Source organism: Capsicum annuum, chromosome 4 (genome assembly GCF_002878395.1).
Source record: "Capsicum annuum cultivar UCD-10X-F1 chromosome 4, UCD10Xv1.1, whole genome shotgun sequence".
Taxonomy (NCBI): Eukaryota; Viridiplantae; Streptophyta; class Magnoliopsida; order Solanales; family Solanaceae; genus Capsicum; species Capsicum annuum.
Window position 1 is genome coordinate 217903179 of NC_061114.1, and position 13864 is coordinate 217917042.

The window sequence follows — 13864 nt, forward strand, 5'->3', positions numbered from 1 at the left end:
ATTTAGTTGCTTGTTTAAGCCGTTTTGGTTAGAAAGTTATGGATATTATTAGTTCAGTTTTTCATTTTTCTTTGCATTTCTATTGATTTTTGGCTATTCTATATAGAAAAAAACAGATATAAATTTTGTGCAACTTATAATTTATACACTAAGTGATGGATTACTCTGTTCTTTTGTTTAATTATTATTGTGTTCATTGCTCAACAAGCTCTGCCGTTATGCAGTTCGGATCATTAACTTTTTGTTAGTGGGTAAATGAGAAATTAATGTGGGGTTTATATAACCTTAGGCTCTCCCACCTCAATAGCTAGTTTTCGGGACTTGCCTATTATGCCTGATATGGTCGTGCCAGATATGATTGTGGTAGAACAATAAATGTTTAAAAAATTTCATAAATAACTATTGAAAACGAATGGTCCTTTAATCCCTGAAATGTATGAAAATTACTGTTGGTGTTTTTTCTTCTATTATTGTTTTGTTTCTCTTGTTTTTGTTTCTCTTCTCTATTATTATTGTTGTCGTTCTTGTGTAGATATGAAAAATGAAGATCGTACATGGATGAATAATAGATTTTATCCTAACCATGCGGGGTTAAGGGAGGAATATAAAAATGGAGTACCTGAATTTATTGCTAAAAATCCAGCTATTACACTTAATGATTTTCTTACTGAAGGAACAATTAGGTGTCGTTGTAGGAATTGCAAGTGTTGCAAGTTATTGAGTCCAGATGTTGTTACATTACATCTTTATAAGAAAGGTTTTATGTTGAATTATACTGTGTGGACAGCTCATGGAGAGAGTAGTGCTGCTAATAATTTTACCTTTCAAAATTATGTTGAAAGTCCAATAAGAAAGAATAATGTTGAAAGTTCACAATATAGTGAGATAGTCAGGAATGCTTTTGGAACACACTCAGGGGCTCAAAATGAACCAAATAATGAGGCTAAGCACCTTTATGAACAGTTAAAGGAAGTTAGTCATCCATTGTATGAAGGATCAGTGCATTCTAAGTTATCCATTGTCGTTCAGTTACTAAGTATTAAGTCAGATTATTTTATTTCTCAAGAGGGTATGAATTCTATCATTGGACTTATGAATGAACTTAATCCAAATAAACTTGACTTTTCCAAAGATTTCTACACAACAAAGAAGTTGGTTTCTAAGTTAGGACTTTCATCAGAGAGGATTCACTGTTGCGAGAAAGGTTGCATGTTATTCTATAAGGAAGATGCAAATTTAGAACATTGCAAATTTTATAATCATCTTCGTTATGAGGAAGTCACACATGCCAAAGGGAAGAAGGTTTCTGTGAAGTCAATGCATTACTTACCCCTTATACCATGGTTAAAGAGGTTGTATGCATCAATGAGCTCTGTCACTCTTATGAGATGGCACTATGAAAATAAAAGACCACCTGGTGTTCTATGTCATCCGTCAGATGGAGAAGCATGGAAGTATTTTGATAGTGTGTATCCGGATTTTGCTAGTGAACCAAGAAATATTAGGTTGGGATTATCTACTGATGGATTCACTCTATTTTTTATCTCAGCTACACCATATTCATGTTGGCTAGTGTTTGTGACTCCTTATAATCTCCCGCCTGAACTGTGTATGACGAATCAGTATATATTTCTAACTTGCATTATTCCATGTCCTCGCAATCTAAAAGTTTTGATTGATGTATATCTGCAGCCATTGATTGATGACTTGAACTTATTGTGGCATAAAGGTGTGGAAGCATATGATGTATCAATGAAACAAAACTTTAGATTGCGTGCTACTTTGATGTGGACTATAAATGATTTTCCTGCTTATGAAATGATGTCTGGGTGGTCCACTGCGGGCAAGTTAGCTTGCTCTTGTTGTATGGAAAACACAAAAGCATTCACTTTGAAACATGGGGGTAAAAACTCATGGTTTGACTGTCACCGTCGATTCTTACCAATGCAATATGAGTTTAAAAGAAATACTAGTGATTTTATGAAGAATAAGACTGATTTTGAGGAGCCATCGTCAATTTTATCGCAAGAAGAAATTTGAGAGAGAGTGAGAAATCTGCCTAAGATAACAGAGTTTTCATCATCCAGGATACCTGGTTATGGTGTTACACATAATTGGACTAAACGAAGCATATTTTGAAAGTTAGATTACTGAAAGGATAATCTTCTGCCTCATAATCTGAATCCCATGCATAGAAAGGGCAGTTAAAATGTATTTCAAAACATCTCATCGTACGTTAAGGATGCATCATGTCTGTTTGAGCACCAACTGATATTTTACTGGGGAAGAACTTATACTAGCACTTAAATGATATAAAAATAACCTTTATTTTGTTAAATTCTTGAGAGGTTTTATTGGAAGTTACTGCATATAAATTTTTTATTCATTTTGCCTTAGATATTAATATTCTCTCTGAACTTTTAATTATCGCATTTTGCTACATGAGAATCAAATTAACTAATCTTTAGAGCTAAAATAAATTAAATTAATTTAAAATTTTAGATCTTCAAAACTTATACCAAAAATACTACTTCCTCCGATCAAAATTATTTGTCTCTTGTTTTCTAATTGAATTTCTATTTTTACTTGTCATTTTGGCATATTAAGAAAAGATAATTTTTTTTTCTTATTTTATCCTTGACATTAATTGTTTATTTTGCAAACTAATTTCAATATATAATAGTAAATATCAATTAATAGGGGTACTATAGTAAAATAGTCATGTCAAAAAATATTTTTTTAATAGATGTGTCAAGTCAAATGTAACAAGTAAAAGTGAATGAAGGAAGTATAAGTTGCAATCTTTCATATACACATCTTAAAATGTTAGATCAAAATTTATATAATTTGATTTTCAAACGGTGAAACTTATATATTGTGGTGTATATATCAGGTTATATTTGCATTTTCCAGAGTTAAACATCTTGAGATTCTCATACATGTACCACATTTTTAAAAACTAATTTTCACAATTTCTATGTTTTATCTTGATCTCCTTCTCCTTTTTGCAAATTGACTTTTCAAATTCCTAATTAATAAATTCAAGATAAAATTTAATGTCTACTGCGAATACAAAATTATTTTAAAATAATCCCAGGAGATAGATTTAAAAACTCTTCATATATAGATAGATAGATAGATAAATTATTAGTGGCAATAATCAAACAGCAGGTCGATATGTCTATTTGTTGCCTGCTTGGATTTTCTTTTATATCTTCTCCATTTTAATTTACTTATTTTACTTTTCTATTATATCTAAAAATTATTCTTTATTATAATAATTAATAATTTAAAATATTTAAATAACATAAAAATTAGATTGACTTTAAAAAATTTATCAATGTCACATAAATTGAGATACAAGAAAACGCTATAAACCATAATAAATAATAACTTAAAATATTTACCACTATTGACTAGATACACACCTTATGAAACAATAAATAACACTCCCTACATCGCATAGTTGGTCATCTCCCTGAAAGTAAATATCTCAAATTAGTTGATCACTTATTAAATCAAGATTTAATTAATTAAAAAAAAATATTTTTCCCTTACAATTAATATACTCTTTGGAAGTTTACACAAATTATCTTTATATCCATTAATATGAATAAATCACAATAATTAATAATTTAAAATATTTTTTAAAAAAAATTGATTGACTCTCGAAATTTTATCAGTATCAAATAAATTGAAAGAGAAGAAACTTCATTCAAGATTTCTCTTAGTTGAATATTGTCATTTTTTTGATTCGTTTATTTAAAAATATTTTAGAAATGATTTTGTAGATGAAAAATATAAAGGACCTAAATTGGAAAAGGGGAAGAAGCATAAAAGAGCTAAAATTGATAAAGTACAAGAAATAAAAAGATAAAGGTGTTAGAAGAAAAAAATATACAAGAATACTAGTCAAAAGATGATTTTTTTTAATTTATTTATGAAAAATTTGTTGGAAACAAAGTGACGTGGAGTCAAAGAACATTGTAGGCTTGTTACTTGAGTTGTGTCAAATTGAGTTGTGCTAAACATATTTATCCCTATTATAAAATATTATATTTAGAAAAAAGAATTAAGAAATATATAATCATCCGACTCAAAAGATGAAAAATGAATATCGTTTTAATTAGAAAAGGAATGATAAGACCGTAACAACGAAAATAAGAACTCTGAAGAAAGCATTAGAACATACAACAGTGTTGCCATGGCCAAGAAATCAATTGTTCTTAATTTAGTCTAATATCTTATCAAATTGCTCAAATTAATCACAAAAATATGATACTAATATTATTGATATCATGACTGTTTTTTCCTTTTCAAGGGTGAATGGTTCATGATGCTTCAAGATATTACATTCTGAAATACGACTGAACCTAAGAATCATCAGACAATAGCATTAAGAGCATCTGTTGATGATAACACCTTTTATAGGTATCACTTCAATGGTTTTCAAGACACGTTAACGAGTCACACAAACATTTGAACAGAATGTGTCAATTTTGGGTTCATTTGTGGTGCTTAATCGAAGCACGTGTGTCAATGGATAGCCAGTATACTAATGTCATTACAACGCAAACAGAAAAATGATAAAGATTGAGCAACAAGACTCGTGTTGCATAATTATTGTTAGCCCATATGTTATTGGGCCTTTAGTTTATGGACCTTTAGGTTATTGGCTATGTATATATAGCCTACTCTTGTTTTAGTTAGTTTTATGCTTTTCAGATTATATTGTAAACCTTAGCCTTTCTTTCCTTCAATAAAGTTCTATTAACATGGTATCAAAGCTAGTTCGATCCATGTCCTTTGATTTGTTGGTTGAAGATTTTGTAGCAGGCACCTACTGCGCGGATCGAACTCCGCGGTGAGTTCGCTGGGGGGTACGGGGGGCAGCGCCCCCCCGTCCGGGGTTCGGGGCGGAGCCCCGAATTTTTTTGAGGTGCTGCTGTATTCGTTTGCTATTTTCGTTGGGTTTTTTTGGTTGGATTGATTCGTTGCTGTCTTCGTTTGCTGTCTGGTATTGTTCGTCTTTCGTTCTTTTGCTTGCTGCTATTGTTGTTCGTTCGGAATTGTTCAACCTAGGGTTTTGCATCTTTTTGTTTTTTGAATTGTTTGTGTGTTGCTGTGTTTACAATGACTGGAAAGGATGATTCTCTCCAGTCCATTAGTACTCAATTAGATGGTAAGAACTATGCATATTGGAGTTATGTCATGAAGAATTTTCTTCGTGGGAAGAATATGTGGGGTTATATCACTGGAGTAAAACCAAGACCTATCGATGATAAAACTGAAAATTTTGATTTGTTGGTGGACTTATGGGAAACTAATAACTCCAAGATTATCACTTGGATCAACAATTCTGTAACTCAGTCAATTGGTATGCAATTGGCTAAGTATGACACAGCAAAGGAGGTCTGGGATCATTTGGAAAGACTGTACACTCAGTCTAATTTTGCTAAGCAGTACCAGTTGGAGTATGATATCCGTGCTCTTCAACAGCATGATCTCAGTATTCAAGATTTTTATGCTGCCATGTCGGATTTGTGGGATCAATTGGCACTTACTGAATCTGCAGAGTTAAAAGGTTTTGGGCCGTACATTGCTAGACGGGAAGAGCAACGCTTGGTTCAGTTTTTGATGGCACTACGTTCTGACTTTGAGGGCCTACGTGGAACAATCCTTCATCGATCTCCCCTCCCTACTGTTGATTCTGTGGTTCATGAACTGATTACAGAGGAGACTCGTATCAAGTCTCAAGTGGATAAAGGGTCTAAAGTAACTACTACTCCTGTCGTGTTTGCTGCTTCAACTGATCAGTCTAGGCCACCACGTACTCAGACTCGACAATCTCCTAAAGTTGCACTTGATGAGTGTGCATTCTGCAAACAGAAAAATCATTGGAAGGCTCAGTGTCCGTTGTTACTTAACAAGGTCAAACAGCCTCAATCTGGGCAGCAACAGAAATATGGGCAGCAAAAGTATCCGTCACGCCCATCTGGTGCTCCTCCGTGGTCATCTCGTCCTCCACAGTTCGCTGCTGCTGCACCATCTGTAGATGTTGAGTCTGTTAGCACTATGCCACCTTCTGCGTTGGATCCCCAGGTTTTCGAACAGTTCAGACAGTTCTTCGTTTCTAATCCTACGGCCATGTCAGCATCTATGTCTCATTCGGGTTCAGTTTCTTCTAGTACCTCAGGTATTCCTTCCTCCTTGTGGATATTGGATTCTGGTGCGTCTCATCACATGTCCCCTCATTTGTCATCGTTTGGTTCTTTGTCACCCATTTCACCAATCTCTGTTATGTCCGCGAGTGCTGTACCTATGTCAGTCGAGGGTGTTGGTTCTGTTACTACCCCTCACATTGTCCTCTCTGATGTTTATTACATTCCCAAACTTGCTTTAAATCTTGTTTCGGTCAGTCAGTTGTGTAAGGCTGGTAATTGGGTGTTTTTTTCTGATTCTGTTTGTGTTATACAGGACCAACACACTCAGAGGGTGATTGGGACCGGCCGTAGGTTGGGGGAACTCTATGTCTTGGAGAATCTCAAAGTGTCTGTAGTTGCTGCCTCTAGCATAGATTTATCTTCTTTTCGTTTGAGTCCTTTGTCTTCTCAGTTTTATCTTTGGCATTCCAGATTAGGACATGTGTCAGTTTCACGTTTACGTTTTTTGGTCTCTAGTGGTGCTTTGGGTCATGTGAACACTAGTGATATTTCAGATTGTAGTGGTTGTAAACTGGCAAAATTTTCTGCCTTACCGTTTAATAAAAGTGTGTCTTATTCTGTTGCTCCTTTTGATATTATTCATTCTGATGTATGGGGACCAGCGCCAGTATCCACTAAGGGTGGATCGACCTATTATGTTTCGTTTATAGATGACTATACTCGTTATACCTGGGTGTATCTTATGAAACGCAGATCTGATTTCTTTGGCATTTACAACAACTTTAGAGCCCTTGTTAAAACACAACATTCGGCTGTGATAAAGTGTTTCAGGTGTGACTTAGGGGGTGAATATACCTCTAATGACTTCACTCAGTTACTTGCCTCTGATGGTACCATACACCAGTCATCTTGTACCGACACTCCTGAGCAGAACGGTCTGGCAGAAAGAAAACATCGTCATATTGTTGAGACAGCACGCTCTTTACTTTTGTCTGCAGAGGTTCCTAGTATTTTTTGGGGAGAAGCAGTTCTAACTGCTGTATATGTGATTAATCGTATTCCTACTGCATTGACTTCAGGGATGTCTCCGTTTGAGAAACTATATGGTCACCCGCCGAATTATTCTGCATTACGAGTTTTTGGATGTACTTGCTTTGTTCTTCGTCCTCATGTTGAACGAAATAAGTTAGGGTCAAAATCAGCTATATGTGTGTTTTTGGGGTATGGTATTGGACAAAAAGGATATCGTTGCTATGATCCTGTAAGTCAGAAATTATATGTTTCACGACATGTCACTTTTTTGGAACATATTCCTTTTTATTCCATTCCAGCTAAAACCCATGATGTGACAAAGTCAGATATTCGGCTTATTGATCCCTTTGGGATTGACATAGAGGTTCCAGTTCCGGATTCATCCATGCCATCTGGTGTGCCACCTGATAGTGCTTCAGCCTCGCCTGTGCCTGAGTCTGCTCCTTCGACTGTTGAGACTGGAGACCCACCACCTCTGAGGAGGTCTACTCGACCTTGTAAGTCCACCAAACTGCCAGATTTTTACTATTCTACATATTCAGCCTCATTTGCTTCCTTTATTGCAAACATACATCATTTGTCTGAACCTGAGTCGTATAGAGAGGCTGTGTCTGATCCTCTTTGGCAGAATGCTATGGCTGAGGAACTTGCTGCTCTTCATCATACACATACATGGGATTTGGTTACTCTCCCACCTGGTAAGCATGCGATTGGTTGTCGATGGGTGTATAAGATAAAAACAAAATCTGATGGGTCTGTTGAGCGATACAAGGCAAGACTTGTGGCAAAAGGGTATTCACAACAATATGGTATGGATTATGAGGAGACTTTTTCCCCCGTAGCAAAGATGACGACTGTTCGCACTATGATTGCTGTTGCATCCGTTCGACAGTGGAAGATATTTCAGATGGATGTCAAGAATGCTTTTTTGAATGGTGATCTCCACGCGGAAGTTTATATGACTCCTCCCCCAGGTATTGACCACCCGCCAGGTGAAGTTTGTCGGCTTCGAAAAGCTTTATATGGTCTCAAACAAGCCCCTCGTGCTTGGTTTGAGAAATTCTCCACTGTTATTACTTCCCTTGGATTTGTCCCGAGTAACCATGATTCAGCATTGTTTGTTAGATGTACAAGTGCAGGGCGAATTCTATTGTCCTTATATGTAGATGATATGATTATTACTGGTGATGATCATAGTGGTATTGAGTTATTGAAGCATGATTTGGCTCATCGATTTGCAATGAAGGACTTGGGCTTGCTGCGTTATTTTCTGGGTATTGAGGTGGCTCAGTCTAAGAAAGGGTATCTTCTTTCTCAGACTAAGTATATATCTGACTTGTTTACACGGGCGCGTCTTTCTGACAACAGGACTGTAGATACTCCCCTTGAAATCAATGCACGTTACTCTCCTAGTGATGGTGTTCCATTATCAGATCCGAGTCTTTATCGGACTATTGTGGGTAGTTTGGTTTATTACATCTTGAAATTTGCAACTCCAGATTCGAGTGATGTAATTATATATGTACTTACGCCGATCGTGGGGAGATTTTTCAATGCAGAGCTACATAGACTTGTCAATAAATTTAAGGAGGACGACAAAATTTAAAAGAAGGCCCTAAGTTCAGCCATATCATATGAAATACAAAAATAAAAGATTTCTTTCAAATACAAAAAAACACATGACGTGGGCAATAACTACTAGTAATCCTAAAATTGCCTTCAATCTCACGATCAGAAATTTCATAAACGATGCCAAATAATGATCCACAGACCGACATTACTTAGATCTCCTCTACGTATAAATATCCATTAATGACAAATGTTCTACATCTTTAATTTTGACATAAGTAGTACAGAAGAATAGTTCAACAATTTAAAATTGATATAAATATATTAAACTTTCTTTTAGACATAACTCACACAAACTTTAACAATAATATTTATATGATTTTTTTTTATTAACTGACGCGGAATGCATGTGCAACGCATAAAATGTAAGTGCGAAACAGAAGATGCACGTACGGTGCATGAAATGAATGTGGCGCGCAAAATGCATGTGTGACGCACGAGATACATGTGAGATTCACGTAGAAGTTAATTTTGTTGAACATACATGAGATCTTATTAAGATTAGGCCACCAATTTCATTGAGTCGCTCCTGTGTCAGTCTAGCAATTTTTTAAACTGAGTTTGATACTATGAAATTTAATAAAGTCTTTTTTTTTGTGATAAGAAATAGTACTTAATTATTAACATGACTATTTTACTATAATATTTCTATTAATTAATATTTACTATCGTGTCTTGAAATTAATTTAAAAAATAAATAATTAATGTTAAGAATAAATTAGTAAAAAAAATTGATATGTCAAAAATAATAAATAAAAATAAAACTTTAATTAAAAAATAAGCGACAGAGAGTATTAATGAAGTAAATAGTTAGCTAGTTGTATTGAGACATTTCAAGGAGGTCACCCTTCTAAATTGACTTCATTTTATTTGTGATGTTCACGTTTTAACCTTTCTTACTCCCTCCGTCCCAAATTATTCGTTTTAAATTAAGGTGACATATTAATTAAGAAAAATAATAAATAATATTATTAATTTAGCATAATACCCATATTAAATGATATTTACATTTTAATTTAAAGAAAAGATAATTAATGCAAAGGGTAAAACATGAAAAAAAAATTATCTCTTTTTGATTAATGAAAAAAGACAAGTAAAATGGGACATCAAATTAAAAAATTTGGAACGAATAATTTGGAACGGAGGGAGTATTATTATATTTTTTTAATATTATTTTTATTATTAAATGACTAATTAAAATTTATATAATTAAATTTATATTTTTAAAACATAATTAATAAAGCTAATTGAATAAAGTAAATCCTTAATAATTTTTTTTTTAAAGAGAGTGTTAAGTTAACAAAGATCAACTATTTTAAAACGAAAGAAATAATAAGGTAAATTGGACACAACATGATAAATTATTCATTGATTTGCTAAATCAAATAAATAATATTAAATACTCGCTCCGTTCCAAATTACTCGTCTCAATTTGAGATGACACATTGATTAAGAAAAATAATTAATAACATGCCTAGTTTACCATAGTACCTCTATTAAATAATGTTTACAATTTAATTTAAAGAAAAAGTAATTAACGCAAAGGGTAAAACATGAAAAAAAAATATTTTGTCTTGATTAATGAAAAAAGATAAGTAAAATGAAAAATCAAATTAGAAAATTTGGGACGGAGGGAGTATTTATTTTTAAGTAATGAGTAAGTAAAAATAGACTAATGAAGTACTCCCTCCGTTTAAAAAAAAAAACTAATTTAACTTGACATGAAGTTTAATAAAATAAAAAACTTTTGAATTTCATGGTGCTAAATTAAAGTTATATCAAAATATTCATTTATCTTATTATCTTAAATATGTCATATGAAAAATTAAATTAAAAGTATAATCAATAAAAAAAAAATATTTTTTTTAAAACAAATTAAAAGAAAAAGTAAGTCCTTCTTTTTAAATATTGGAGTAATAAACTCTTTCTTTCACTTTCAACTAATGACATCAAATCCGAATAATGCAAAGCGTTAGCTGGTTAAGTTTTCAAGAAAGGAATATAACACTAAATAAAAGCAGAGAATCCAAAGCGTACTCATACTCTTTTGGGGCTCATCCAAATTCCCCGGTAAATATGTTGAAGTGGTCTGACGATAATGTTGAAGTGGATATAGGATTATTCTCTCCGTTTATTTTTATTTATTTAATATTTTATTCATTATAGTCAATAAATAAAGTACAAACTAAATTATTTCTTAAATTTTTAAAATGAATAAAAGTTTTTAATATAGGGAGACAAGTGAAAGAGGACGAATTTAATATAAATTCGTTTAAAATAAGTGTCATTTTAGCTCACAACATTATATACAAGTGTAGTTTAATTACGATACAAAAAAAAGATAAATCATCACTTATTACTTCTTCAGTTCACCTTTACTTATTTAGTACTTACTATTTAAAAATAAATTTTTACTTTTACTTGTATAACTTAAGATGTCAAAATAAAAGACAAGAATTCTTGTTTTACCCTCAATATTTTACCTATAAATACAAGCAACTCTCACGAAAGGAAGTCATATCTTTTTACCTTTAAAAAAAAAAACACAAAGTAGAGAAAGATGTATTCTTACTACAGTAATCCGAATGGAATAACTTACAACCCAACTACTTCCAAATACTCAGTCACCTTCGCTGGAAAAGCTATAGAAACTACCGTCAGTGACAAAGGCTCCGTCATCGACGAATGGGTACGTCAAATTCTTTCGTTACATGGTAACACTCCCATGGTGGTGGTTGGTCTAGACATTGAGTGGAGACCCCATGAAATAAAATGGATGAGTAACAAATCTGCAACGTTACAATTATGTATCGACGAAAAGTGCCTTATTGTCCAACTCTTTTACGTGGATGAAATTCCAAAATCCCTCAAGGATTTTCTCAGTAGTGATAATTTTACGTTTGTTGGAATTGAGGTTGCTGATGATGTGAAAAAGTTGAAGGATGAATATGAGTTGGATTGTGCTAAGAGTGCTGATATTCGTGCGATGGCTAAGCAGCGTTGGCCGGGGAGGTTTCGCAGACCAGGGCTGAAAGATCTTGCTTTGGAAGTTGTAGGTTTGAATATGAAGAAGCCTAAGCATGTGTGTATGAGTAATTGGGAGGCAAGGGAGCTGAGTAATGACCAGGTTGAGTATGGGTGCATTGATGCTTATGCTTCCTATAAGATTGGTTACAAACTTTTGCTTGAGTAATAATATAAGTCGTCTTTTGCATAATATATGATGCATAATATTATACTAGTAGTATTAGGGCTTAATGTTGACAGTTTACCTTTGTTTATTTGTATTGATTAATTAGAAGCAGACGAATGGGAATTAGCTTATATATAGTTGGAACATATATTATCGGCATGGAATGGCTTTTATGTCACAAAGTGCTGGAGATAGCACTTGTTTTTGTACTGTTTTAAATTATACTTAATTATTAAGTACTGCTCTTTTTGGATCAAGTCAAAAATGGAGTAAGTGTTTGCGTTTTATATATTTCGTGAGTATGAGCTAGCTTTAATTGTTGTCTCTTTCTATATTACTATTTTTTATGGTTCTCTAATGCATGGTAGGATTTAAGTTACACAGTTAGCTAGCTAGTGTAATGAATTTTGTACACATCTAAGTGGTGGAATATGTTTTAACAAGTTTCCTACCGTATAGAGTTGCAAGTTCCTTTGTGGCATTACCATGAATGGAACTAAGTGGTGGAATATGTTTTAACAAGTTTCCTACCGTATAGAGTTGCAAGTTCCTTTGTGGCATTACCATGAATGGAACCATCAGAGGCGAACTCAGAATTTGAAGTGTAGGGTGCATCGATATTGTTAAAGGTGTGCATAAATTCTGAATAAAGAGTCAAATTTGTATTGATTGCTTTAATGTGCAGTTTAGGTTCTAATTTATAAGATACGTTTTCAATGAGGCTTTTCTGGAGATACGAACACTAAACAATTGATATTTCACTTAATAAAAAAAACAATTTTTGTGTTAATATATTTGTCATTCATGCTTATATTATTAGTCTTGAACTAGACATATGTTTAGATTTTTTTCTCCTTTATGCTTATTTTTGTTAAATCTCACGCTTTATTTGTAATTTGTGCTTAAATATAATGGACCTTGAGACTTTTTTTGCTTTTGCTAAAGAGATGAGAATTGTCTTTAAAACTACAACTTGGTTGAGGAGAAATCTATTTATTTCAAATTTTCAATTTACAAGAATCAATAATAAATTCCTACAAAATAAAAAATTCATCGAGAATATAAATAAAATTAATTATTTATTTTTAATCAAAGTCCATAAACTTAAATAGAAGCAAGAAAAAAAATACAAATAAATTTTACACACTTAACTTTCAAGCAACAAATAAATATTAAAAGTATTTGTGATTTAACATTATCCAAAGTTAAATAAAAAAATAAAAAAACAAAAGGAAGAGATGTATACCTGATAGGATCAAATGGAGAATTGAAATTGTAATTCTAGTTTCCACTTTCCAGGAGTTTGGCTTTTGGGGGAATTTGGGAAATACAAAATAGGGTGCTGCGGGGCTGGCACTTAAATGTTAGTACTATGTTAGGTAAATAAAAAAAGGGGTATTCATCAAGAATCGAACTCGTAACGTCGGAGCTCAAAGGATGCTAGCATATGAGTTCAGAATTAGTGCATCCAAACATTTTTTGTTATTGAGGGTGCACAATTATGTATATTAACTCTTTAGTAGGATACCTATACATATATGTACGTTTTTGTAAAAAAAAGTTATCGAATATATGTGCACCCTCGGCTAACCACGTGGGTCCACCTCAGGGAACAATAATCAATATTATTTGAATATTGTCCAACATATATATGCACCTAAGTTATTTGAATTACATAGTGAAAATTCCATTGAGAGCGCGTCTTCAAAAATGGTTGCTGCAAGGTGTGAATTCAAGTTAATTGGATTTCAATGTAAATATCAAACATCGAGCGGGAAATCCGACATTTGCAATTCACCCTCCAAACTTTGCGGATTTTATCCTTTACTTAATAATTAAAACACTA

The 13864-nt window shown here is 33.0% G+C and overlaps 2 protein-coding genes across 2 annotated transcripts; both read left to right on the forward strand.

Annotated features, from left to right (window-relative positions):
- The first annotated feature begins 534 nt into the window (after window positions 1-534).
- On the forward strand, window positions 535-2040 carry LOC124898077. The gene is made up of 2 exons (XM_047411699.1): window positions 535-1467; window positions 1693-2040. The coding sequence occupies exons 1-2, from the start codon at window positions 535-537 to the stop codon at window positions 2038-2040; spliced, it is 1281 nt and encodes a 426-aa protein (XP_047267655.1).
- A 9297-nt stretch (window positions 2041-11337) lies between these two features.
- On the forward strand, window positions 11338-12283 carry LOC107869479 (Werner Syndrome-like exonuclease). Its single transcript, XM_016716018.2, has one exon. It carries the CDS (start codon window positions 11386-11388, stop codon window positions 12016-12018), a length of 633 nt encoding a protein of 210 aa, XP_016571504.2. The 5' UTR covers window positions 11338-11385; the 3' UTR covers window positions 12019-12283.
- The last annotated feature ends 1581 nt before the right edge of the window (window positions 12284-13864 follow it).

Bases quoted from the DNA above. Each gene is read 5' to 3' on its own strand.
- LOC124898077 (XM_047411699.1), top strand. From the start codon at position 535: ATGAAAAATGAAGATCGTACATGGATGAATAATAGATTTTATCCTAAC. The intron at 1,468-1,692 runs GTGTATCCGGAT...GTATATCTGCAG, and splicing joins CATGGAAGTATTTTGATAGT to CCATTGATTGATGACTTGAA.
- LOC107869479 (XM_016716018.2), top strand. From the start codon at position 11,386: ATGTATTCTTACTACAGTAATCCGAATGGAATAACTTACAACCCAACT.